The sequence below is a fragment of the Tenrec ecaudatus genome, chromosome 1 (assembly GCF_050624435.1).
Source record: "Tenrec ecaudatus isolate mTenEca1 chromosome 1, mTenEca1.hap1, whole genome shotgun sequence".
NCBI lineage: Eukaryota > Metazoa > Chordata > Mammalia > Afrosoricida > Tenrecidae > Tenrec > Tenrec ecaudatus.
This window is the reverse complement of record NC_134530.1, coordinates 250,840,900-250,867,843: the sequence shown is the minus strand read 5'-3', so window position 1 is coordinate 250,867,843 and position 26,944 is coordinate 250,840,900. Positions and strand designations below refer to the sequence as shown.

At 38.2% G+C, this 26,944-nt stretch overlaps 1 protein-coding gene across 1 annotated transcript in view; it reads right to left on the bottom strand.

Moving 5' to 3' along the window:
• The window catches only part of SDCCAG8 (SHH signaling and ciliogenesis regulator SDCCAG8), a 300,672-nt gene that overhangs the window by 260,034 nt on the left and 13,694 nt on the right, over positions 1-26,944 (bottom strand). Inside the window, exons 2-7 of the mRNA XM_075531174.1 lie at positions 21,654-21,806; positions 20,190-20,275; positions 16,448-16,561; positions 12,985-13,110; positions 6,291-6,419; positions 1,110-1,174 (exon numbers count right to left, since the gene is read on the bottom strand). Of these exons, the coding sequence (XP_075387289.1) occupies positions 1,110-1,174; positions 6,291-6,419; positions 12,985-13,110; positions 16,448-16,561; positions 20,190-20,275; positions 21,654-21,806 (673 nt within the window). The remainder of the gene's footprint in view (positions 1-1,109; positions 1,175-6,290; positions 6,420-12,984; positions 13,111-16,447; positions 16,562-20,189; positions 20,276-21,653; positions 21,807-26,944) is intronic.

Below are 26,944 nucleotides of genomic sequence, written 5' to 3'. Positions count from 1 at the left end.
CTGCCTTACAGGACTGGATAGAGCAGAGGTTGTACACTGGTGCATATGGGAGCTGGAGGCACAGGGAATCCAGGATAGATGATACCTTCAGGACCAGGGGTGTGAGGGGCGATGCTGGGAGAGTGGACAGTGAGTGGGTGGGAAAGGGGGAACCGATTACAAGGATCTGCAAGTGACCTCCTCCCTGGGGGACGGACAACAGAGAAGGGGGTGAAGGGAGATGCCGGATAGGGCAAGATATGACAAAATAATAATCTATAAATTATCAAGGGCTCATAAGGGAAGGGGGAGCGGGGAGGGAGGGGAAAAAAGAGGATCTAATGCAAAGGGCTTAAGTGGAGAGCAAATGCTTTGAGAATGATTAGGGCAAGGAATTTACAGATGTGCTTTATACAATTGATGTATGTATATATATGGATTGTGATAAGAGGTGTATGAGCCCCTAATAAAATGTTTTTTTTTAAAACCCCACTTAAAATGATGAAGAGCAAGGATGTTATTTTGATGTCTAAGGTACACCTGACTGAATCCATGGTATTTTCAATCACCTCACATACATGTGAAAGTTGGACAAAGAATAAGGAATACTGCAGGAGAAATGATGAGTTTCAATTATGCTGTTTGTGAACAATCTATACAGTATCTTGCATTGACCAAAGAGCAAATAACAGAGCAATGACTTGGAAGAAGCATCATCAGAATGCTCTTTAGAAGAAAGGAAGGCAAGACTTGGCTCATGTACTTAGGACTTGTTATCGAGAGAGACCAGCCCTTGGGAAGGATATTATGCTTTGTAGAGTGAAAGACCAGTGAAAGAGAGGAAGACCCTTGAGGAGATAGATTGCCATATGGCTGCAGCAACGGGCTCAAACATAAAGAACAAATGCGAGGCTGGCAGAGGGGCAGGCAGTGCTTTAGTTTGTTGCTCAGAGTGGCTGTGAGTTGGAACCTAACAATAGCAACACCATGTCAAATAATCTGAGGAAAAGATTATATTGCATATTATATGAAATACTATAAAATGTTCTGATATTGAGTACAACTAGCATGTCAATAAATATTTAAGCATAAGATTTTGGTATGAATTTAAATGGATGATTTCACTTTACCTTAATAAAATCATTTGAGATTCCAGGATTTCATTCTTGTCCATATAAGTAAGTTTGAGTCTTTCCTTTAGAAAAGAAAAAAGGATTATACTTCCCCGTGTGCTGTTTTATAATCAAATTTTTATCATTAACATTAAACTTGATATATTTTTTACTTTTACCCAAGAGGAGGGAAATGTATCTTTTAAACACAGACTTTTCCTAAGCCAACCAAAATGTTCAATTTTTCTTGGGTAAATACAAAGGTGTAAAAATGACTATTAATGATAGGGGTGGGGGAGTTTACAAAACTGCACAGATCAAATTTTACCACTAAAAGGAAATATTCTATTATAATTTTTAAGATTCACAAGGGTAAGGCTCAGATTTTACATACATATTGAAATAAGTCATTGTGTCTACTGTATTTTAACAAAAAATAAATATGTGCTAGATAATTTATTATAAATATTTATTAGAAACATATATATAAAGGAGGGAAAAAAGATAATTAATTTCAAATACAAATCAATCCTCTACTGTGATCTGTGGTTAACTGATGTTGAGTAGAAATTTCATTGACCTAAAAAGCCTTTATCTTGTCTTAAAACAAGCAGCATCTAAGAGAGATGTCAGCTAAGCCCACAGAGAAGGAGCATATCAGCTCATGTGATCCAAGGATTGTAAAAAATAAACGACAGAATCAGAGAGTGGAATTGTATTAGAGCTTAAATTCTCAGCACCGGTTTACAGAAGGGTGACAATCTAAGCCCACGTCCATTTGCAGAATTTCCACACAGATTAAGCTGCCATGGAATCTTCTCAGACCACTGACCAGGGCAATGACTAGTCATGCCCTCAGACAAAGAGCATTTCAAACTGGATTACTGGAAAAATAGGTGAGGTCAGATGAGTAAGGTGCATGGGGCAAGAAAGGCGTGCTGATTTTTTGCCAAAAACTGGAGCACTGAGATGGCTGTGTGACCAGGGCATTGTGTGATAGCAAAACCAGTCCCACATCTGCCACAATTCAGGCCTTTATTGTCTCACACTGTTTTGCAATATTTCCAGAACCTCTAAATAGAAATCTTGATACACAGTCTGACCTGGAGGAATGAACTCCAAATGCACTATCCCCCTCACATCAAAAAGAAAAGGAGTGTAGTCTTGTTCTTTGAGTTCACTTGTGGAGCTTTTTGGGGGTGAGGTGACAATGGTGTCTTACACTGGCTTTATTGATGTTTGCTTTCAAGGTCGTAAGAATAGCACCATGCCCCTCACCAACTATGACCTTGGGAGAAAAAAAAGCCTGGTTGCTTTGGAGCAATTCTTTCAAAGCACAGCATGCTTCCACTTCATGCTCTTTTCCCTAGTCAGTCAGAACCCAAGGCACAAGTCTCACAATGACCCTTCTCATTCCCAAATCTTCTGTAAAATTTGCTGAAGCAAACTCTGATAGTCCAGGTAATTTTCCCTATCTTCAGTCATTGGTCTTTGAGCATGAGTGCACGAATTCTGTCGACATTTATGTCTGTTTGGGAAGTTGATGGGGCGTCCAGAATGAGGTTTATCTCCAGTTCACCATTTTTGAAATGAGAAAACCACTCTTCCACTTGAGTTTTTCCATAGTGCTGTCCTTGTAAGCTGTGTTCACATCACAACAGGTTTCTGTGGCATGTTTTTCTGAGCAGGAAACAAAATTTCACAGCCACATGCTGTTCTCTTAAATTGGCCATCACAAAAAGCGAGGATCAAGTGAAACTGATTTTATAAAAAAATTCTATGTGAACAGAGAGAACCTTCCCAGGAGACGCCACTGGGTGCACTGACTCAGAGGGAGTTGCTCAATCAATAACATGAAAGCTCCACCCACTGTAACTTTTTTCTGTTTTTAGATGCCCCCTTGTATATAAAGAACCCTATAAATAGGATAATTCCATAAAAGTAATTAACAGGATATGAGAACAGACATCTCACAATGGAGGATATCAAATGACCACTAAGTATATTAAAAACCACTCTAACAATGAGGGAATGTAAAATAGAAACCTTAAAGAGATAGCATTGCAGACACAGAAGAGAAACTGAAAATACCATGTTTTGACAGAAATGTAGAACAATGGTATCACTCATATGCTGTTGTAAGAGTAAAAACAATCATAAAATGACCTTGGAAATGCCTGTTATTATCTATTCAAGTTGAACATAGTATCCTAATACGAAAACTCCACTGTGAGCTACACATCTAACATGAATGTGCATAATACACACCAAGACAAGTTGTTCACAGATGTAATATTCACAATAGTCTCAAGTTGGAAACACCAGTAGATTTGATACATAATTGGTCCAGTTGTGAGGATTTTGATTTTCTTTGCACTGAGTTGTAATGATACTAAGATTGCTGAATAGAGGTGGTGTATTACAGTGAATAACAGTGAACAGAGCAAAGTCAGGAGGAGTAATGAATATGCTACTTAATTTTAATATAAACGAAACTAGACACCTAGGGTTTCAGTTTAATTTAGTTTTGCTGTTGTTGTTATTGTTTTTAATAAAAATTTGTCTGCTATTTACTTAGAGTAATATGAACTCTTACATATAATGAGTGTACAACTAAGACTCCTAACAAGCAATGCTATTTCTTAAAATTATTAATACAGTTCTACTTGTGTAAGGAGTCCTGATGACGAAATGGTTAAGCACTCAGCTGCTACCTGCGAAGGTCAGTGGTTTGAACCCACCAGCTGCTCTGTGGAAGAAAGATGCAGAAGTCTGCTTCTGTAAAGACGTATAGCCTTAAAAATCCTATGAGGTAGTGTTAGAGGATCTCTTTAAATTGACTATGAAGCAACTGTTTTATTTTTATGGGTAACATTATATATATATAATTGCCATCATATAAATTCCAACTCATAGCCACCCTATAGGACAGAGTATAACTGCCCTTGTGGATTTCCAAGGTTGTAAACAGTTACCATCTCGGAAACTCACAGGGGCAGTTCTAACCTGTCTTATAGGAATGCTGTGAGTTGGCATTGACTTGAAGGCAGTGAGTCTGGGGGTTGTTTTTTTGTTAACTCTTTACAGGAGCAGAAAACCTCCTCTTTCTCCCTTAGAGCTGCTGGTACTTTTGAACTGCTGACCATGCAGTTAGCAACCCAATTCATAACTTGCTATGCAACCAAGGCTCCTTAGTGAACCAAAATACTCACTTTAGTGATGTTTCCATTTATAATTTAAATTCATCCCTGCCCCCATGTATAATGTTTTATTTTACTGTTACTGAAAAGAGAGTTTTATGTGTTCCAAAATTTGTATCTTTAAAAATAGATCACAGCACACTGAGTTAAGAGTATCTGGCAAGTACATTCTCATGCGGTTAAGACAGCAATCATTTGAATCTTAAAACCAATACCTCTTTATCTGACTTTAAGAAGCTGCTGGAAAAAAAAAAAAAAAGAAGCTGCTGGTAGCCTAACTTCCCGTTTCAGTTTTCCTATAGAAATAGAAAGCAAGACTGTCTCACTCACTTTTTCACTGTCTCACTCACTCACTCACTCACTCACTCAGAGTCTCACTCACTCACTCACTCACTCACTCACTCACTCACTCACTCACTCACTCACTCACTCAGTGTCTCACTCACTCAGTGTCTCACTCACTCACTGTCTCACTCACTCGCTGACTTACTCACTCACTGACACACTTACTCACTCTCTGATTCACTCACTGTCTCACTTACTCACGGTCTCACTCATGGTCTCACTGACACACTCATTCACTGACTCACTCACTCGCTGACTCACTCACTCTCTGATTCATTCACTGTCTCACTCACTCACTGTCTCACTCACTCGCTGACTCACTCACTCACTGACTCACTCACTCTCTGATTCACTCACTGTCTCACTCACTCGCTGACTCACTCACTCACTGACTCACTCACTCACTGTCTCACTCACTCGCTGACTCACTCACTCACTGTCTCACTCACTCACTGTCTCACTCACTCAATGTCTCACTCACTCGCTGTCTCACTCACTCGCTGACTCACTCACTCACTGTCTCACTCACTCTCTGATAACTCACTGTCTCGCTCACTCACTGTCTCACTCACTCAATGTCTCACTCACTCACTGTCTCACTCACTCGCTGACTCACTCACTCACTGTCTCACTCACTCACTGTCTCACTCACTCAATGTCTCACTCACTCGCTGTCTCACTCACTCACTGTCTCACTCACTCTCTGATTCACTCACTGTCTCACTCACTCGCTGTCTCACTCACTCGCTGTCTCACTCACTCACTGTCTCACTCACTCACTGTCTCACTCACTCACTGTCTCACTCACTCGCTGTCTCACTCACTCACTGTCTCACTCACTCACTCTCTGATTCACTCACTCTCTGATTCATTCACTGTCTCACTCACTCGCTGACTCACTCACTCACTGTCTCACTCACTCACTGTCTCACTCACTCGCTGTCTCACTCACTCGCTGTCTCACTCACTCACTCTGATTCACTCACTGTCTCACTCACTCGCTGACTCACTCACTCACTGTCTCACTCACTCACTGTCTCACTCACTCACTCTCTGATTCACTCGCTGTCTCACTCACTCGCTGACTCACTGTCTCACTCACTCACTGTCTCACTCACTCACTCTCTGATTCATTCACTGTCTCACTCACTCGCTGACTCACTCACTCACTGTCTCGCTCACTCACTGTCTTACTCACTCGCTGACTCACTCACTCTCTGATTCATTCACTGTCTCACTCACTCACTGTCTCACTCACTCGCTGTCTCACTCACTCGCTGTCTCACTCACTCGCTGTCTCACTCACTCGCTGTCTCACTCACTCGCTGTCTCACTCACTCGCTGTCTCACTCACTCGCTGTCTCACTCACAAAAAGAATGAAAAGAAGAAATAGAAAGCAAGAAGCCAAAACAACCTATAAGCTTGGTAGTTATACTTTCCTCTAAATTGTAACTCTGCCTCATTTTATAAAATAAAGTGATTTCATCTCCTATTTACTAAAAACACTTGTGTTGAAACCATCCTTAAGTTTGAGGGTAAAAATACAATTTTTCACAAACTGTAGTGTCTATATTTAGATCACTAACGACTTAAAGAGGTGACACAGAGATGGCAAATCCTATGCAATCCTGTAAATGAAAAGCACCCACTCACCAGTTCTAGTTTGCATTTTTCAGCCTCAGCGTTGACCCAATCTGTGTTGCCATGGGACAGTGGTCTCTTTGCAGTTTCATCCACCCCAGCACCTTCGCCTGGTATAATCCAAGAATTCTGCATATTTCCCTAAAATACAATGTGCCACTTACTGCAATTGCTATCCAATTTAATACACACCTGCATGCTTTACAAATGGAATGTTGCTATCTACCAATGAGGAAAAGAAAACTATATGCCTCTAAATGTCCAAGAACTGAGCATGGGTACTCAAAAGCATATGTCTCACAGTTCAGAATCATTTCATAACTTTAGACTGTTAGGACACTATTCAACAAAAGGTAATACAAGTTAAATACCTATGGCTACATACAATCATATAAATGAGTAATGAAGGTGAGAGATAAGTATACTCATCCAAAGAACAGAATAATTATTCTTAACTCTTCTGAAGTACACTCTTGAAAGCACTCTCTTGATTTTCCAGCATCTTTCCACATTTTCAAGAGGCATGAATACTACTACTACTAATTGTTAAGATATGTGGTATTTATTGCATCCCAGACATAATTTTATGTGCTTTGTTTATATTAACTCATTTAATCATGTCAACAATCAAGTGAGGTTCTATTATTATTTCCAATTTATAGATGAGGAAACTAAGCCACACAGTAATTTGGTAAATATGTAGAAAAAAATTCTTAGTTTCTTGAGTGAATACACACTACAAAATTTCTAATAATTAGCATATTTGTAATAATTTTCTGTTTAAATTTTTGAGAAAAGTCCTCCGTGAAGGAAAAATCTATAGGAAAGAAAAGGAATTTAAGAGTGAAGATAGACATGACATATAACATAATTCTAATGGTTTAAGGGTTTCTCTTTTGTTTTTAAAGAATCTGCTCACTCCTTAAACTTCAAGGTCATAAACTCAGCTAAAAGCTAAATCATGTAGTCAGCCATCCAATTCCAAGGCTTGACTGAGGGGCAACAATGACAAAACTTTCTTCTCCTTGGATGGTAGTGCACTTCTATCCCCTGGCAAACAAAGATGATTTCATTCAGGATTGATAGCTTTCCGTAATTTATGCACACAGATGGCATTAGAAGCCAGAAGAATGAATTTAAAGAATTTCCTATTCCTAGGTTTGACTCCTTCCTGAATTTGCCTTTTTCTACCTTTGTGACAATAGACCAGTTACTTAGATTACTTAACCTCTGTGTACATTAACTTAATCATCTGATACAGATATCTGCCTCTCATGGCTATTGTGAAAATTTAGAGATAATGTAGACAAAGCATAAGTACAGTGCCTGGAACATTAAAACCATCAACAATAGTCATCTGTACATGTTCATTATTACTACAAACTGCTTAATTTTCTATAGAAAGCATTATGATTTATATTACTTGAGATTTACATTCAAATAAGTCAACTGATTTAACAAATTCTAACATCAACATAGTTGACTCATTAACAGGGTCTAAAAAAAAAGTAAACGGGACCCTGCTGCTGTAATGGGTTACAGTTTAGACCACTAACTACAAGGGTGGTGGTTCAAATGCACAAGCTGCTCCATGGAACAAAGGTGAGGTTTTCTACTCCTGTCTAGAGGCATACCCCACAGGGGCAGTTCAACTCTGTTTTACAAGGTCACTATGAGTTGAAATTGACTTGATGTCAATGAGTTGAGAAAAAAGTAAACAGTATCTATTGATCTATTTAAAGTAGTCTAAAAAAGTTTTATTCAAGTTAAACTCCAAGGTATATGCTTTAGTTCAACTACATAAGCAATAAGTGGGCATAACAATTCTGAAAGTGACACAGAAAAACCTTAAAACAAGTATTAAGACGATCCTTGAACTAACTACAAGCTTTTCTTTCTTGATTTGTTTTGTTCTTTGTCAGTGGTTTGCTGTTGTTTTGTTGTATATTGTTGCTTTGTTTTCCTCTTTCTTGTTTCTGTGCATGTTATTATCTCCACAGGTCTGTCTAAATAAGATAGGCTGGATGAACTATCTGGAGGAAAAACAACAGGACCAAGAGTTCCGAGGGGACTTGGGATAAGGGGAGGTGGAGGGTGAGGAAGTGGTGTTAACAAACCCAGGGACAAGGGAACAACATGGGATCCAAATTGGTGGTGAGGTGGCAGGCCTGGTAGGTAATGATCAAGGGTAAGGTAACAAAGAGGTATAGCTGTAACCCAGGTGGGGACGGAGCATGATAGTGGGACAGGAGGAAAGTCAAGGGAAATAGAGGAAAGAGCTAGGAGGCAAAGGGCATTTATAGAGCTCTAGACAAAGACACGTACATATGCAAGTACATATATATATGGATGGGGAAATAGAGCTATGTGTCTATATTTATAGGTTTAGTATTAAGGTGGCAAAAGGACCTTGGGCCTCTACTCAAGCACTCCCTCAACGCATGAATACTTTCTGCTATTAAATTGGCATTCTATGATGCTCACCCTCCCAACACAACCGCTGAAGCCAAAGTGGATGAACAAGTAAATGTGGTGAAGAAAGCTGATGGTGCCCGGCTATCAAAAGAGATAGTGTCTGGGGTCTTAAAGGCTTGAAGGTGAACAAGCGGCCATCTAGCTTAGAAGCCCACATGGATGAAGCACAACAGCCTGTGCCATCACGAGGTATCGAAGGGATCAGGTACAAGGCATCATCAGAACAAAAAAAGCTTACCATAGTGAATGAAGGGGGAAGTGCAGAGTGGAGACCCAAAGCCCATTTGTCGGCCACTGGAGATCCCCTCACAGAGGGGTCTAGGGGAGGAGATGAGTCAGTCAGGGTGCGATGTAGCACCGATGAAGAATACAGCTTTCCTCCAATTCCTAAATGCTTCCTCCACCCCAACTATCATGATCCGAATTCCAGAGCAGAGAATGTACACTGGTGCAGATAGGAGTTGGAGGCACAGGGAATCCAGAGTGGATGATACCTTCAGGACCAGGGGTGTGAGGAGTGATATTGGGAGGGGAGAGGGTGAGTGGGTTGGAATGAGGGAACCGATTACAAGGATCTACATATGACCTCCTCCCTGGGGGATGGACAACAGAAAAGGGGGTAAAGGGAGACACCGGACAGGACAAGATATGACAAAATAATAATTAATAAATTATCTAGGGCTCATGAGGGAGGGAGGGAGAAAAAAGAGGGCTTGATGCAAAGGGCTTAAGTGGAGAGCAAAAGCTTTGAAAATGATTAGGGCAAAGACTGTACAGATGTGCTTTAAACAACTGATGTATGTATAGATTGTGATAAGAGTTGTATGAGTCCCTAATAAAATATTTTAAAAAACAAGAATTAAGATTATGACCCAGTTAGATACATCATGTTGTCTATCTATAACATAGATTTGAGAAACCAAATGAAATAGATACAAATGATAATCTTGAAACTCTAAACATAAAATAAAAAGTTAAACAATAAGATCAAACCCTTATTGGAGGAAGAAACTGAACAAAAATAGCAACAACAACAACAAAAATTTAAGAGCGATATGGAATGGAGTAAAAGTGAACAGCGGTTCTGTGTGAGGAATGCGGGAAGACTGCTTCACAAATTCCCTAACAAGCAAACGCATAATGAAGCAAAATAAGAACATGAAGAGATGTAAAGAGGGAAAGGACAGGGAGAATGGCAAGAGTCAAGGAGCCAGATGACCACAGCACAGAGAGGAGGCCTGGGAATGCGTCTATGAAGTGGTCTTGGCCATTCGTGCTGAAGAACCACCTAATCGGAAACTGAAGACACTCTCAAAGGCCACCTTAAGTCTAAATAATAGACAAGACTATATAACAAACACCCCAGCTGTGAAGAACGTGCACCTTGGGACACTCATCTAAAGAAGACCAAAAGGGCAACATTTGCCCAGAGCCCAAATTAAGAAGACAAGTTGGTACAAGAAAACTGGATGCATGAACATGAGAAATCTGTGGGGAAATAGGGAGAAGGCTGACACGTATGGGGACTGTCATAGAGCAATGTGCATGAAACCTAATTTGATGAGAAAACTAATTTGATACGTAAGCTTTTGCCTACAACACAATAATATGTTTTTTAAAAGTAAATTAAAACAAATAAGCTGATACCAAATTCAATACAAAATTTGATCAAAGGAGGAAAATGAAGAACAAATTCAAAGTTGCCATTGGAATTCATATTTTCTAGAATCATTGAGGATGAATGAACCCCTGTAACTACTGCCCTGAGATAATATTTGCCCTTCTTTGAAGAATACACACACACACACACACACACGCACGCACACACACACACACACACACGCACGCACACACCCAAAACCAACTTCCTTAGTTAAGAAAGCATGTCTGCTTTGAGCACTGTGCTCTTTTAAAGAATTATCAGTGTAAGCTCGAATTGACTGGAGAGGGTAGATGGAGAGCTTAGGAAGTGGTAAGGTTAATAGTAGTAGAATGATTTGGAAAAGGATTTTAAGAATGGTAGTACAACTTGCATAATATGATCAACGTTCCTGAATTATATATGTAGAAATTGCTGGAATTGTGTAGTCTTGATTGTATAATTTCACCAAAATGAAAAAAATATATATTTGAAATGACAATCTCTGTGTGTACTTGTGTCCTCTCAAGGTGACATGATACCTCAGCAACTATCATTTACATCTTTGCATTGTATTTTAGCTTATGTGGACGCTTCAAAAAATAAAGACAATTCTTTAAGATCTGGTCCTTTCTGTACTTTTGCCTGCAGTTTTCTTTGATAAGTTTTGTTCATACTGCAAAGCGTGTGTGCCTTCACCATCATTTCCTTCCCCTTTCACATTAATACTCACTTCTCCTGCCCTCTAATTCACTTGTCTGCCTTGTTTCCTTTCAGCGTTCACTTCCCTTCTTTGCCATTCAACAAATATTGAAAACTATACTTGAATCACTGCTTGCTAAGTGACAATATAGTTGAAACAAAATCAACCGAATAATTTTAAAGTTAGTACATCTAATTATTTTGTAAATGACTAATCATCTTCAAATTGCATAGAAGCAAGTAAAATTTAAAATTTCAATCATTAATATTAATTACTATGTAAACCTTCAGAAACAAATTTTTACAGTGAAGAGACTTAAAACCTCAGAAACTGTAGGAGGTATTTTACTCTGTCCTACAGGGACACTATAAGTCAAAATCGACTTGATGGCAATAGATAGGTATAGCAAGAGTGAAAAAAAAAAGTTTAGGCAAACTTGATAAGTCCAAAATAAACTTAAATGCTACATATATAATCAACGCAAGAACACTAGTAGTGTAGTGGGTTATGTTAGTTATATTAGATGTTGGACTGTCACCCTAAAGGTCAGCAGTTTGAAACCCTCAGTAGTCTTGAAAACCCACAGGGGCAATTCCACCCTTTATATGGGGTCAGTATGAGTCATAATTGTCTCAGTGGCAGTAAGTTTGGAGCTTGAGTATATATCACTAGTAGAACTTCGTATCACAAATTATAGATCATCTAGTCCATGTTCCACAAACTGTGGTCTACCAGTATTAGAATCACTTGGATCATTTGCTAAAAGTTCATAGCTGACCCAGAATCTCTAGAGACAGAGTCTGAAATATACACTGTTGACACAAACCCCAAATATTCATATTAAGGTCTGAGAATTCCTACTGTAGGTCAGTCAATCTTCTGTAGCAATGTCAGATCATTTGGACTAACAACAATGTTTGTGGTTAAAAGCTACCCTATAGCATGTAAATTTGGCTAAAAAACCAGTAGGTTTGGATTTAGTTTCTCAAATTACTACTAAAGAAACTGAGAATTAAACCATGGAAAACCCTCCAAAGGTACTAGCTAAAAATTGTCCCTTGTTAACGACGATGCCAAGATTAATATTTTAATCCTCTGGTCATCTGACCAATATTCTTTCTACTACATCATTCTGCTAATAAGACTTAATGAATTTTAGCACACAAGAGAAATGTGGAGAACTACAACCTATATCTAAGCTAAGGCTTTGAGCAGCATCTAGATTTAGCTCAAAGTGTCAAAAGGCCTTCCTGCATAACACACTCCTTAATGACCAGTGTCGACATATTGCTATAAAAATGAAAAATAACAAGAGCAATTTTTTGTGCAATGAAAAATTAATATGTAACTTTAACATAGGTAAGTTAATTAAACTTTCAATAAGACACTTACCTTGCAGAACTTTACTTCTGCCTCTAAATGATGAATGTACTGAGACTAGTCATGAATGATAGGGACAAATTGTGCAAATGCAAGCTTTCCATATTGGGGGTGGGGGTTGGGGACCAAGAAACATCACTCTGTTCTGAGAGGACACTGGAGTAGACCTGAGGCAACATAAAGTCATTGGATTGCAGAACTCATTCCACCACAGTGAACGTTAATTTTTGAGCCCTCAACGAATTCTGGCCTAGTACTTCTGTTACACTCCTAATAGTTTAGAAACTGAGGTGGAAGGGATAGAAAGGAGCATTTAGGGCACGAGGGAGAAAGTGAAAGCAGGTAGGGCAAAGCACCCTATTGTCTTCTGACTTCAAGTCTTCTCTCTCCCAGCATCATTGTACACTATTGTTTTCTGTTTGTGCTGCTTTTATAGTAAATTTTAGGTTTGGATGTTTTTCCCAATGAAGTAAACTGATATATAATTTACAGCTTTTTAAAATGCTCACAGAGGCATCTAGAAGTGTCTGCTCTCTCATGGTCTCTTCTCCTCTTTCAGATTTCAGTGCTTGCTGGAGCCTGTCATTTTCAAGCACCACTACTTGAACTCTAGTTTTCATTCCAGAGAGCTCCTCCTGTAAGAAGCAGGAAAACACAAACACGTTCAGCATTTTTATGCAGTGCTTTTATTTGTTGAATACTAATGGGTTCAACATAACATAAAACAAGGGAGACCCATGGGCTCTATTTCTGAAAATACTATAATTACATTTAGACCAAAAGGCAACTCAAACATCAGTTACAACACAAAGAGACACTGGCGGTAAGTAGTAAGTACAGTACTTGCTGAGAGCCGTAGCTCGCAGTGTCTGATTTCTGATAATTTTTTACTCCAAGAAACTGAGACTTATAGAAAAGTCTTAGTTAAAAGATTTTTTTTTAACAGAACAAGTTACACTGCCAAAAAATAAGAAAATATCATCCACGATCAAATGTCAATAACTAGTTGAAAGTCAACGGAGAACTAAAAGCAGGGCACTCTGGGATAGAGAGGCATAAGAAGTTAAATTAGCTCACTATGAATGGGTAGACAGATGGAGGGAAATTGTGAATAAATAATTCCTCAGAGAGATACAGATAATGGTCTGACAGAGCATAGTATATGGAATTATAAATAAAAATTTAACTTACTGTTGTATGGTAAATAACTGAAAAATAACAAAATAAATAATAAAAGGAAAAAAGAAAGTGAGATAGTGATATAGTCACATTAGAAATAATTACTTCAAGTAACTTTGAAACACTGAATTTTGATAGTATCATCTTAGAAAAATGTGGTCTGAGGATAAATAGATGTGTATTAATAATTAAAAACTGTGAAAACAGATTGATAATAAATTACTTAATCTGCATTTCTAGTGTAATCAAAAGCTGTTATGCACCAAGTACAAATTCCTTCTTATTTTATTCAGGAAAAAAATTCGCAACTGTAATTACCCAAGATTTCTAGGCCACTGAAACATTACTCCCTTGTTAAAATGTTTCAAATGAAAAAGACCTGACTTTCAAGGCTGCATAATCATCTATTTTACCAGTTCATCTATAGTTTACTTATTCCTACGTGATGTCCTCCATTTGGGGAAGATAGAAAAGATACCTGTTGGCTCCCATAAACACACCATAATTCAGCCTACACATATTCTTTTGTTGATGCTCTTTTGTTTACCTTACATCTCCTTTCTGTTCATCTAAATGACCCTTTTCCTTTAAAAGTGGCTCAAGGACTTGCATTCACATGAAAACATAAAGGTTAGCATTCTTTAATTTTGGTAGCCTTGTTCTCTTACAATTATAGTTTGGGTCATGGACTAAAGGACCCCATATTACCCTCTACTATCCTGCTGGCTCTGGTGTTTGTAGGCAATAGATGGTAAATTTATTCTATCTGCTATTCTAATGGGATATTTTAGCCACAATATCTTGTAGAATGATTAGTGGAAAAATCCCTAAAATATTAATTCAGCTACACTGGTAATCCAAGAGCACTGCATATTAATGGTTGTATCCTCCAGGTATAATGGGCAAATTGACAAGATCAGGAACCTCTTTGAACAGTCAAGAAATGAATTTTTTAAAGGCTCCTGGTGCTGTACACTGACATTATACTCTAACAACATCCAAATATTAAAAATAAAATGTTGTTTTCATGCAGTGTTGTCAAATAGTCCCAAGTCATATCAACACTCTGTACCATAAAATGAAACATTGTCCAGTCCTGTGTCAATCAACCTCATTGAGTGGCTTCGTCTTTTTCACTCACTCTACCAACTATGAAGTCTTTCTCCAGAAATCTCCTGGTAATATATCCAACTTACATGAAACAAAGCCACATCAACTTTACTTCTACAGAGTATTCTTGCTATACTTCTTTCAAAACAGATTTATTCATTCTTCTGGGAGTCCAATGTATTTTTAATATTCTTCAACAATACCACAATTCAAAGGCATCAATTTTTCTCTGGACTTCCTTATTCATTGTCCAACTTTCACATGCATTTTAGGTGACTAAAAATAACCTGGTTTGGATAAGGCATACCTGTCTTCAGAGCGATTTCTTTTCAATACTTTAAAGACATATTTTACAGAACATTCATCCAATATAAAACATCGTTTGATTGTTAATTGTGAATCTATGCAAAATAAAATCTTTGACAACTTCAATCTTTTCCCCATTTATTATGATGTTGTTTACTGGCCCAATTTTGAGGATTTTTTGCTCTCTTTCAATTGAAGTACAGTCCAAATCGAGAAATTGATCTTTATCAATAAGAACTTCAAGTCCTCTTTACTTTCAGAAAGGGAGGTTGTACCATATACATATCACAGATAGTGAATGAGTCTTCACCCAATTCTGATGTCAGATTCTTCTTCTAGCCCATCTTCTAAGATTATTTGCTGAACATACAGATCAAATAGGTATGGTGAAAAGATTCACTCTTGATACACACCCTCCTGATTTTACATCAATTAATATTCCCTTCTTGGTTTCTATATAGGTTCTGGCTGAGTACGCTTTTCTAAAATATCAATAGATAGTATAAAAATTACCACACTGTCTGCTGATCTGCTGACCTACTGGTATTGAGAAGGAAAGATATCCAAAGAATAGAAAAGAAATCAAGGGAGAAAGAAGAAACAAAAGCTCCAACATGCTTTGGAGAGTCAGAAAGACTACAATGGCACGAATGGCAGACTACAGTGCATAGAGCCGAGGAATAGAACATTTCAACACTAAAAGTCACTTGGTTTCTATATGAGTCATTATTATGCTTACAGATCAAAGCAAGACACTTAATATCGACAATACAACAACTTTAGCTTAGAAATTTAGAACCCCCACCTATCATGCTAGTTTTAGCAAGTTGACAAGTTTGAAAGAATGACTGGTATTAGTATTCTAAGACAGCTGACACGTGCTCAGGTAGAGTGTATGGGATAAAAAGGAAAAATTACAAAACATGAGAACATATTACCAAACAATTAAACACAGGTAGGGGCTACTTTGAAATGAGCAATCAGAAATGGCACAGTTAAAAGTCATCATCCCCAAGCTTCTATAACATGATGTCATTGCTTTTGTTAGCTGCTATCAAGTTGATTTTAAGTTACGGTGACTCCAGGCATACAGAGTAGAGCTGCTCCAAAGGGTTTTCAAAACTGTAACCTTTTGGAAGAAGATAACAAGGCCTTACTTCGGAGGCACCTCTGGGTGAGTTTAAACTACCAGCCTTTCAGTTATTAATCTAGTACCTTATGATTCGTCCCTCCAAGAACTTCCTTCGATCATATAATGATAACCAATGTCAACATATTGCTATAAAAATGAAAAATAACAATAGCAATTTTTTGTACCATGAATAATTAATATGTAACTTTAACATAGGTTATTTAAACTTTCAAGAAGACACTTACCTTGCAGAACTTTACCTCTGCCTCTAAATGATGAATGTACTGAGACTGGTCATGAATGATAGGGACAAGATTGTGCACAGTAGGCATGTTGTTTTCTTCATCTGCTGATGAATTCTAAGGTAAAAAAGGCCAGATTAAACATGTTTAGACTTAGGAAACAATAAGTATAAATGCTCCATATTCAATTTAGTACTGCTGTGAGAGATACAAGAGTAGCTCAAAAAACATTGCTACTGGGGTTCCAATTCATCCATACACAAGTTTACTCAAAGTAAAATGTGCTTAAACACATCTCAGCAAGTACTGGATGGCTACAGGCAAGTTCTTCCAAGAATACACGTGTCTTATTGTTAGGTGCCACCGAGTTGAGTCAGGTGCATAGCAAGCCCATGGACAACAGAACAATACACTGCCCAGCCTGGTGCCAGTCATATCAACACAATACTTTGAAAGAGATATGGTGAATCAATTAAATTCTAGGCAGAGAGATCAGTTCAGAAGGTTAAGGCAATTGTTTTATGTGATTCCAAAGCAGTAATCTTGATAGATTTTCTCAAAGGACACAAGACAGTTATGAAACTTGAAAAGTGATTTGGTGAGAAAAAGGCCAGGAAAGTTGTTCTGAGGACATTTTTTTTTCCCATTACAAAACTCTCTGAGGATAGCAAGGACTATCGGACAAGAACACTGTTGAGAAACCTTACTCCAGCTGCACTACAGCCCTGATCTTGCTCCTTCATGCACCTTTTGTTCCCCAAACAAACAAACAAAACATTGAAGAGGAACTTTGAAAAGGAGCATGATTTAACATGACATGTGGTCCACATCACAGAGCTTGGAATTCTTTCGGGGGAAGCATTAGGGAGATGGAAATACCATCTTCAGAAGTGTACATTCCTACTTGGAGGATATGTAGAGAAACAACTTCACATTTTGATGCTTTTATTTAATAAAGATTTCCATGATTTTGGAGTAATACTTATTGACTTACCCTAGTACATTGACAGGAAACAGATCATTATATAGTAATGGTATTAATGTCTCTATCATAAGCATTTTACAAATGAACTATATTTAGGATGCTAATATTTTTTACAGAAATTGAAAATAGTTTTAGGAGTAAATGGAAAATATATAGAGAGGGTTAAATATCTACATTGTAGCAGAGGCGCTGCTATTTCTGTTGGCGGGTATGGTGGGTAAATGGGGAGAAGCAACCTCATATCAGAAAAAGATACTTAACAACAATTTTAAGGAACCTAAATAGACAATAAACCAATTTTATGTTCCTTAGTGGACACTACGAATATGTTTCTACCTAATCCTCAGTGAACTACTCCATGGACTACGCACCATGATGACCTTACACGCTGGCCTTACAGGCAACCTAGCATTCCCCAGGGTCACACCAGAAAGACTCAAGGTAGAAGCCTGAGTGAATGAACTGCTCCCCTTGTATTAATAAGACAGGTTTTAATCTGATAGGCAAGGTTCTGCACTTGTAAGAATTGATATGGGAAAATTTTCCCCGAGTACCAATCCCAATGCTCAGTGTAAACGGAATTCAATCAATTAAGAAATCAATCTGTACAAAGCAACAACTCATGGATTGCGGCTCACAACGGAACTGTATTTGTATATCTTTTCATATCAACAGTATCTCAATTTCTATGTCATTGGAAAAATTATTGTTATCAATGCAATCGCCTCCAGGAGAATGATTGACAATGTTTTTCTTTTTAATTTATTTTTTGTTTGTTTTTGTGCTTCTTGGTTTTGGATTTAATCATAATATGAGCACCAAACTAAGTCAGAGTCAGTCATAACTCGTGGACAAGTAGATGGATTCTGGGCACCCAATAAACTCTAGCCCTAATCCAAGAAGAGTTCGTTCTTATAACATGGCCCGGCTTGGTACTCTCTTTCATGAAATGATCACTGAAGATAAGGGTGCTACAGCAAAGTGTGTTGAAGAAAACAGGTGGTGGCCGGCCAACAATTGGAATATTGTCTGGGGTCTTAAAGGTTTGTATTCAAAGAAGCAACCATCTAAATGGGCCATCAACTTAGTCTACATGGATGAAGCATTATCAGCCCCTGTGATACAAAGGAGAAGGTAACAAAAGCCATTTATGACAAAGGGAAAAGTATGAGAGTTTACGTTGTGAATTTATAGAAGGCTATGGAAGCTAGTGGAGTCCAAAGTCCATCTGCAGAATATATAGTCAGATTAAGCATCTGGTAGATCTTCTCTAGCTACAGGCAAGGGACCCAAACAACTTTACTATGAGACAGAGATTATTACAATCTGGATTATGGTGGATCCAACCATGGCATAAAATGATACTTGGTCATGACCTCCCTCTTGACCCAACCTGAATTTGCTCTGGGCTCCAGTATTTCTCATTTATTCCAGGACAAAAATATCCTGTCTGACTTTTAAAAAATTGATGATAGCCTTTTCTTGCTTACTCTTTATTTGTATTTTTATATTATTCTTATTGCTGTTTTTAAAAGTTATTTTTTAGGTTTCCCATTTTGGGAAGCACAGAAGGAATGGACGCAAAGAGACATTAACTAATGCAATGGTTTATCAGGGATGTAGTGGAGGAGGTAGGGGTTGAGAGTGTGAGGGGATTTGGGAAGCAAACAATGCATCCAGTAGTGGGGAAGGAGCATTAGAACTGATTATGATGATGTATATACAACTCTTAAAAAGCAGTTTAACCATGGAAGTGTCTGATATGTGAATACTATATAAAGAAAACTACTTAAAAAAAAGAAACTAATAGAAAGAAACCAAACTTGACCAATGGTTACCATGGGTGAAGGAGAAAGAATTATTGCTTAAGGGGTACTGAGTTTATATTAATGGTGGTGGAATAATTTGGAAAAGGATATCAATAATGATTGTATACACAAAGAGTATAATTAATGACACTGAATTATACATGTACAAATTGTGGACTTGGAGAATATTTTATTGTGTATATTTTTCCACAATTAAAAAAATTATATGAATAGCAATGAGTACAAGGAGAACATGTTCTAGAACTGACTTATGCTAACTGTACAACTCTTCTTGCTATGATTAAATTATTGAAGTATGCGCCATGTGAATGAGGAGTTAATAAAGCTTTTAAAAATAAAGTACTTTTCTCCAAAGTAGGAGTTAAACATAAAAGGTTGGGATGAGAAGTTAATATGGGACTATGATATTTCAGCTTTGAGTAAAGAAAATAAATGTTTCTATATTTTCCAATACGAAGTCCTGGTGGAATAATGGTTATGGACAATTCACCACGATCCACCAGGTCAGCAGTTTGAAACCACCAGCCACCCGGTGGGAGAAAGAACAGGCTTTCTACTCCCATAAAATCAGAGAAGCATTTCTATCCTGTCCTATAGGGTTGCTATGAGATGGCAATGACTCGATGGCATTGAGTTTTTTGGTTTCCAATATATAAACTTTGTGTCCTACTATCATCACACACAGAAAATGCAAAATACTCTCTTTAAAATAAATAAGTTTTATAAAGCTTAGAATTCCTTCTGCTATAAAATCTCTCTTCTTTTGAGATAAGATCATTTATTACTCTTTCTTTTAATGTTTTACTTCATTTGCATGCCCTGCTTAGATTAGAATTCACCTACAACATGCACTGCTAAAATGGCACTGTAACGTTAAAAAACAGCTAGAAAAGTAATGCTTTTTAATCAAGTTGTATACATTGATACTCACTGAAGGGGGCATTTTTCGTCTTCCTGTTGGAGATACCTTGCTTTCCTTAGCTGCTTGTTGGCGCAACAAAGCTTTGAGTTGATTAACTGCAGAAAAAAAAATAAGACGTTCATTAACCATAAGTTTCACATAGTTGAGATCCATGGTTTATCATCACACATCTAACCTTCCATCCATTCAGCAAGTATTGCTTAAACATATTTACACATTAATAACTTTGCTATTGACAATGAGAATATAAGAACATCTCTGCTACTTATGAGCTAAGAACCTGAGAGCAGAAATAGGTATAAATACAAAGCAATAACATATATTTGTACATAGAACTAGAGTTATACATAGGGTACACTATGTCTATGTTTCACTATGAAGGGTAAACAGGAATCATCAGCAAAAAAGGATGAGAAACATTCCAGTTACATTGTATAGAACATGCAAAAGATGAAAGTACCACCAAGAGGTCAGCATGAGTAGAACATGCTTGTGATGGGAAAATGAGGCTACAGAAGCAAGCTGGAGTCATCTTCATCTTAGGAAAATATTGCCAAATCATTTAAATATTTTTGAACCTAACCCTATAGGAATTGGAATGGCAAAGGGTAGGGGAAGGAAAAAACAAAGAATTATATAACTTGTGTTTCAGAAATAAAATCCTAGCAGTAGAATAAAAGATATACTGGAGCTATTACTCTATGGAGGTTAAAGAATTGTTCTGGCTAAATATTGATGGTGGCTTTATCTTTCTGACTATTTGCATTTTTATCTTTATATTATTATTATTATTTTCTTGTTGTTTTATTTTTTTATGTTGCGTTTCCCCATTGGTAAAGTATAGGAGTAGATTCATACAGACAATAATTGATGCAGTGGTTTATGGGGATATAGGGGGTATTGGGGTAGGGTATGTGAGGGATTTGGGGAACAAACGATGAGTGGGGGAGATGGGAGAAGCACTAGAAGTGATTGTGATGGTATACAACTCTTTTAAAAAGTGATTTAACCATGGAAGTGTCTAATATGTGAATACTATATCAAGAAAACTACTAAAAAGAAAAAGAAAGAAACCAAACCAATGGTTACCATGGGTGAAGAAGAAAGAATTGTTGTTTAGGGGGTATGTTATGTTAATGGTGGTGGAACAATTTGGAAAATATTATCAATAATGGTTGTACAACATGAAAAAATTAATCAATGATACTGCATTACACATATAGAAGTTGTGGACTTGGAGAATGTTTTGTTGTGTGTATTTTTTCCAGTTAGAAAAATAATAATTAAATGAATAACAATGAGTACAAGGAAGAAGAAAATGTTCTAGAATTACTGTTGTCATAATTGTAGAACTCTTTCTGATATGACTGAACTATTGAATTGAATGACATGTTGATAGAGTGCTAATAAAACTGGTTTTAAAAAAGAAAAAAGAATTGTTCTGGCTAGGGCTGATTTTTCACACTCACTCACCAGCATGGCTGTGTTGCAATTCCCGCCAGGCAGTGCCAGTGTCCTCAGGTCCTACACTGGTGCTTAAACAAGGATCCGGTGCATCTTCTACAATGGTGCCATCACCTTCTCTCAGAGCACATTTCAGTTGATGGATGCTTTCATTGGCACGTTCTACAGTGACAATACAATGACAGTCAAGGCTAATGAAATGTGGGTCTGCTACATGGACTCTTGCTCAAGAAAGCAGTTTCTAAAAGAGAAGCAATTGTTTTGTGCGCTTTCTAGGGTTAAAATGCACAGTCTGATGGTTAGCTTGAGGAGGTAGTAAGATCAGATAAAGTTCATGGATTTGATGGTTTCAGTTCCCTGACACTTCAATATGTGTGTATATGTGTGTGTATCTATCTATCTATCTATCTATCTATCTATCTATCTATCTATCTATCTATCTACACATATATAGATATACACACATTTCTAGATATACACACACATATACAAATATATACCATCCCCAGCAAGGAGATCCAACCCTTTCTAGAATTAAGTGACTATAGGAAGTAATCTTTCCCTCCTAGACTAAGAGCCTACTACCATATCTAGAGACACTGCAGTCAAAAAGGCAGAAGTGACAGGAGGCATCTTGCCACACTAGGTCTTCAACCAGAAAACCAATCCTCATTAGCCTGTCACACCCTGACATCCCCAACAAGAGATATTCAACTGTATGGCCTAATTTTGTGCCTTTTCTTTTAAAGACCCAGTATTTTATTGAGAGAGTAGATAAGAAAATCATGAAGAGAAAATTGTATTGCCATTGAGGTATACCACAAGAAAAACATTTTCACGTTGTAACCAATTCTGAAACTGGTCTCAATAAACATTATGTTGGCATCTCTCAATTGTTTTTCTCTTTCCTCTGCAGAGATTTGCCTTTTGTTACTCAGATCAATCTTGTTAACCAGCAACATGATATCAACATCGTCATATCATTCTGTTCCTACATCTTCTATCTGCCTCCTTGAAAGAACAGATGCTTGTGATGTCATAGAGAACTACTACAACAGTTTACTTATGACTACAGCTAGGAGTTGGGCCTCAAGAGTTCTCTTAGCCAGCTGTGTCCAGGAACTGCAAGGGAATTGCTTAATCCTCTAAATAGATGATCTGACATAAGAAGTTAATTCTGATAGTTGTCAAAGCTGCCATACATGAAGTGAGTGATAATGGCTAACTTCCCCATACCACAGTTCTGACTGGTTTCTAGCTCTTGGCCCTCCACTCCCTGATTTCATGTTGTACTTTGTGACTCTAACCCTGGCTCGTGACTACCTCTCTGCCTCGGTTGTAATCAAAATTTGAATTGAAGTGAGTATAGTGGCAGCCTCTTTTTGTATGTTACTGACAGGTGCTCTCAAGAGGATTCCGACTCAGAGCAGCCCCGAGTACAACCCAACGAAACACTGCCCAGGTCTGCACCATCCTTAACAATCGTTCCTGTATTTTAACCTACTGTTGCAACCACTTAACCAATCCCCTTCATTGAGGACCTTAAACTCTGCTTCACTGACCCTCCACCATGAGGCTCTTCTCTCAGAACTGGTCCCTTTTGATGACATTTCCAAAGTATGCTATCCTTTCTTCTCGGGAGCATTCTGGCTGTACTGCAAAACTAGACTTGTGTGTTATTCTGGCAGTCATATTTAATACTCGTTGCCAGTAGTCTTTGTTATCATAGTTGACAGCCATTTAGAGTACACGAGGCCGGAGGCACAGTGAGCTAGGTGTTGGGCTGCTAACCCAAAAGTCAGCAGTTTGCCCTCACCAGCTGCTCTGCAGGAGAAAGTTAGGACTTTCTGCTCTTGTAGACATACAGCTATGGAAACATTACATAGGGTCACTATGGTCAGCCCTGAGTTGAGGGCAGTGGTTTGGGTTGGGAAAATTCTTCTTATACAGTGCAGGCTGACCTCACCTCACATAGATTTATCACTCTAAAAAACCAACACTCACTGCCATGGAGCTGATTCTGGTTCCTGGTGACCCCACATTGTGTTTCCAAGATGGTTAGCAATAGATGGTTACAGGAACAGAAAGGCTCATCTTTCTCTCACAGAGCAGCTGTTGGTTTCAAACTGCTAACCTTCTGGGTAGCAGCCAAAGACACACACATAACACTTTGTGTCGCAGGTAAAATATTGCTAGGCATGCAGTTGTAGGAGTAGAAGACCACGATTTACCCTAATTAAGATGCCCTTTTCCCTTGGTTCTGGAGAAAACCACTCGAGTAATTGTGATGCACTTGCTTGAGACTTGCAGTGATCCCTCAGAATTTGTGTGAGAGCTGACCACACTAGGTAAGACTCACCCGAGAAGTATCTAAGAACTAGCCCCAGGTGGCCTGATTGAATCTACCATGCAGGACTGGTCAATACAAGTCCTGAATACAGATCTTAGTTTCCTGATGGGTGAGAACATCTGCTCTTGGAAGAGCAGTGTATATCTTGGGACGTGGTAGCCGCAAACCATGAACACTCCCAAACCTTGCCCTAGGAGTCTCCTCATTTTTATCCCTTTTGGCTAGAATAAACCTGTAGATGTACAACATAACAAAAACAACAACAAAATGTCAAGTCAGTTCTAAGTTACAGTGACCCTATACAACACAACAGGACTGCCCACACAGGCTTTCCAAGGCCACAATCTTTACAGAAAGCAGCCATGACAGAGCTATTGGTTAAGCCTTAGGCTGCTAACCCCACGGTCAGTGGTTCAAACCCATCAGGTCCTCCGCAGAAGAAATATGAGGCTGTCTGCTGCTGTAAAGATTTACCATCTTAGAAAACCTGTGTAGGGTCATTGTGGGTCAGAATTGACTTGATGGCAGTGTGTTTTTCTTTTGTTTAATCGTTACAGAAACAGACTGCTACATCTTTCTCCCATGGAGTACATACTTGGTGGGTTCAAACCAGCACTTAACTACTGTGCCACCAGGGCCCCTGAAAACCCAAACCTAAGTCATTGCTGTCTAATTTATTAGACTCATAGGACCCTACAGGAGGACCCTATAGAACAGCCCCTCTGGGTTTTTGAGACTCACTCTTTACAGCTGTAAGAAGTCTCATGTTTCTCCCTTGAAGCAGCTGGGGGTTTTAAACTACCAACCTTGTGGTTAGCAACCAAACGTGTAACTACTACAACACCAGGAGTCCTTAGAATATTATATTATCTGTGAATTCTGTGAGTTGTTACAGGGAATTAGAGAGGCCAAGGTAGTTGGAGGAGCCAGTAGGTCAGAAGGAAAGTGTCATGTGGATGCTCAAGCTTGCCATTGGCATCCTCAAGGTACTGAGGGAAACCAGCCCTGAATCTGCAGCCAGCAGGTTAGAAGTTTAGGTTGTGAACTTGTATGTGCTGCTCTACCTCCAGGTGGCTAGAGCCACCAAAAGCAAATGCTGCAAGGCTGACTGTGCCAAGGAAATGAGAACGTGGATACTCCACTCAATCTCCACATTTTGGGAATGGATTCATACGGATCCTTACTATACAATCACTATGTAAGGAATGTGACTACTCTAGACACTATGTACACAGACCACAGGGAGAGGACGTGTCCTGAGAATACATAGAAAAGGAAACATACCACCACCACCAGCCCATCTAGTCTCCAACACTCCAGTGTCACAGGCCATCTAAATGTAATCATATGCAAAGTACGTGAGAACTGCCTACTTAAGCCTAGCCAATCAACAGATTGGGAGAGATAATGGTTGTAGCTGTTGTTTTTAGCTCCTAAAGTTTGGGGACTGGAGTTTGTTACATAGCAAAAGATAACTAAAAGTTATTCAATGAAATACTAAAATAAATTTTACGCAAACACTTGCAGTGATTTCTTCCTTATATACTAATAGATCTAAATTAAGTATGCTGGAAGAAGTCCTGGTGGGCCAGGGGACTATGCATTGGGCTGTTAAATGCAAGGTGAGAAATTCAAAACCACCAGCCTCTGCTCCAGTACAGATTTATAGCCTTGGAAACCAACAGAGGCAGTTCTACTGTACTAGACTACATCGCAGTGAGTTAAGCATACTAGTGATGGCATTACTCAAAATTTTATCTCATATTTGGGATATTTTTACATTATAAACAACTGGAGAACTAAGCAATCAATTGATAACTCCATTAGTTAAGGTTCAGTTATTTTTTTGGGTTTACATAGTCTGTGGGAAAAAAATATGAAGCTTTCTACTCCTGAAAAGAGTTAAAATCTCAGAAAACCACAGGAGCTAACTGGTCACCATGAGTCAGAATTGTGTGGATGGCAGAGAGTTGGGTTTTGGTATTGCTTCTGTTAAAATTAATCTCTTATGATTAATTTCACTGGGTTATATGTCGCAGACAATAACAAACAAAATGCTTTGCACAGGACAGAAGAGATCCAGATTTCAATCACCATTTTCCAATGCTGACACCTGCATTTGTATGACATGTGTATAAGCTATTTTAAATTAATTGATCCATTAAGTCAATGTTCATATACACATAACTTAGACACTCATATTTTTTAAAGATGCCCAATGAGTCACAAAACTATTTCAGGTGAATTCCATCTAATTTTTAGAATCGTTAGAGGAGGTACTTTCCTGAAGAGGGCTATATAACAATGAAGACCAAGCTTTTGCTCTCTCTGCCCTTCACCCTTTTTGAACAATCAAGAATTATTTCTTCTTGTGCCCTCTATAGGAAGAGCGCCTACGAAGCCTAAGAAAGCTAAAAGCACACCTATATTTTCATTGCCAATCACAATACAAATCTATAAACATACATTCTGCAGGACTATAACAAACAGGTCCCATTTTCTCCAGCCTTACTCACTTTAGGTTTGGAATATAAACCGTACACTAAAATTAAAAATACACCCTAGGTTATAAAATACCTTACATGTTTGTTTTTCTTACTTAGAGCAGTTCTTTCCAGTCAGCAGGTCTTTCAGATCAAGGTTCCTATTACTCAACTACACCAGAGATCCAGTGAGTTTATCACTATATTTTTCTCCAAACCAGTTATATTTGTACACACAGATCTCCGTCTGACTCAAATTTGGTGTTGTTTATTAACTAATCCTGTCCTCCTCTTACTCATCAAGGATTTAAGGGAAGTTCAGATATGCTGTTTGAACAAAATAAAAAGCATGAAATGGTTTTCTAGTAATGTAGTATTTTCTAAAGCAGTGGCTCTCAACCTTCCTAATGCTGCAACCCTTAAATACAGTTCCTAATGTTGTGGTAACCACCAAACCATAAAATTAT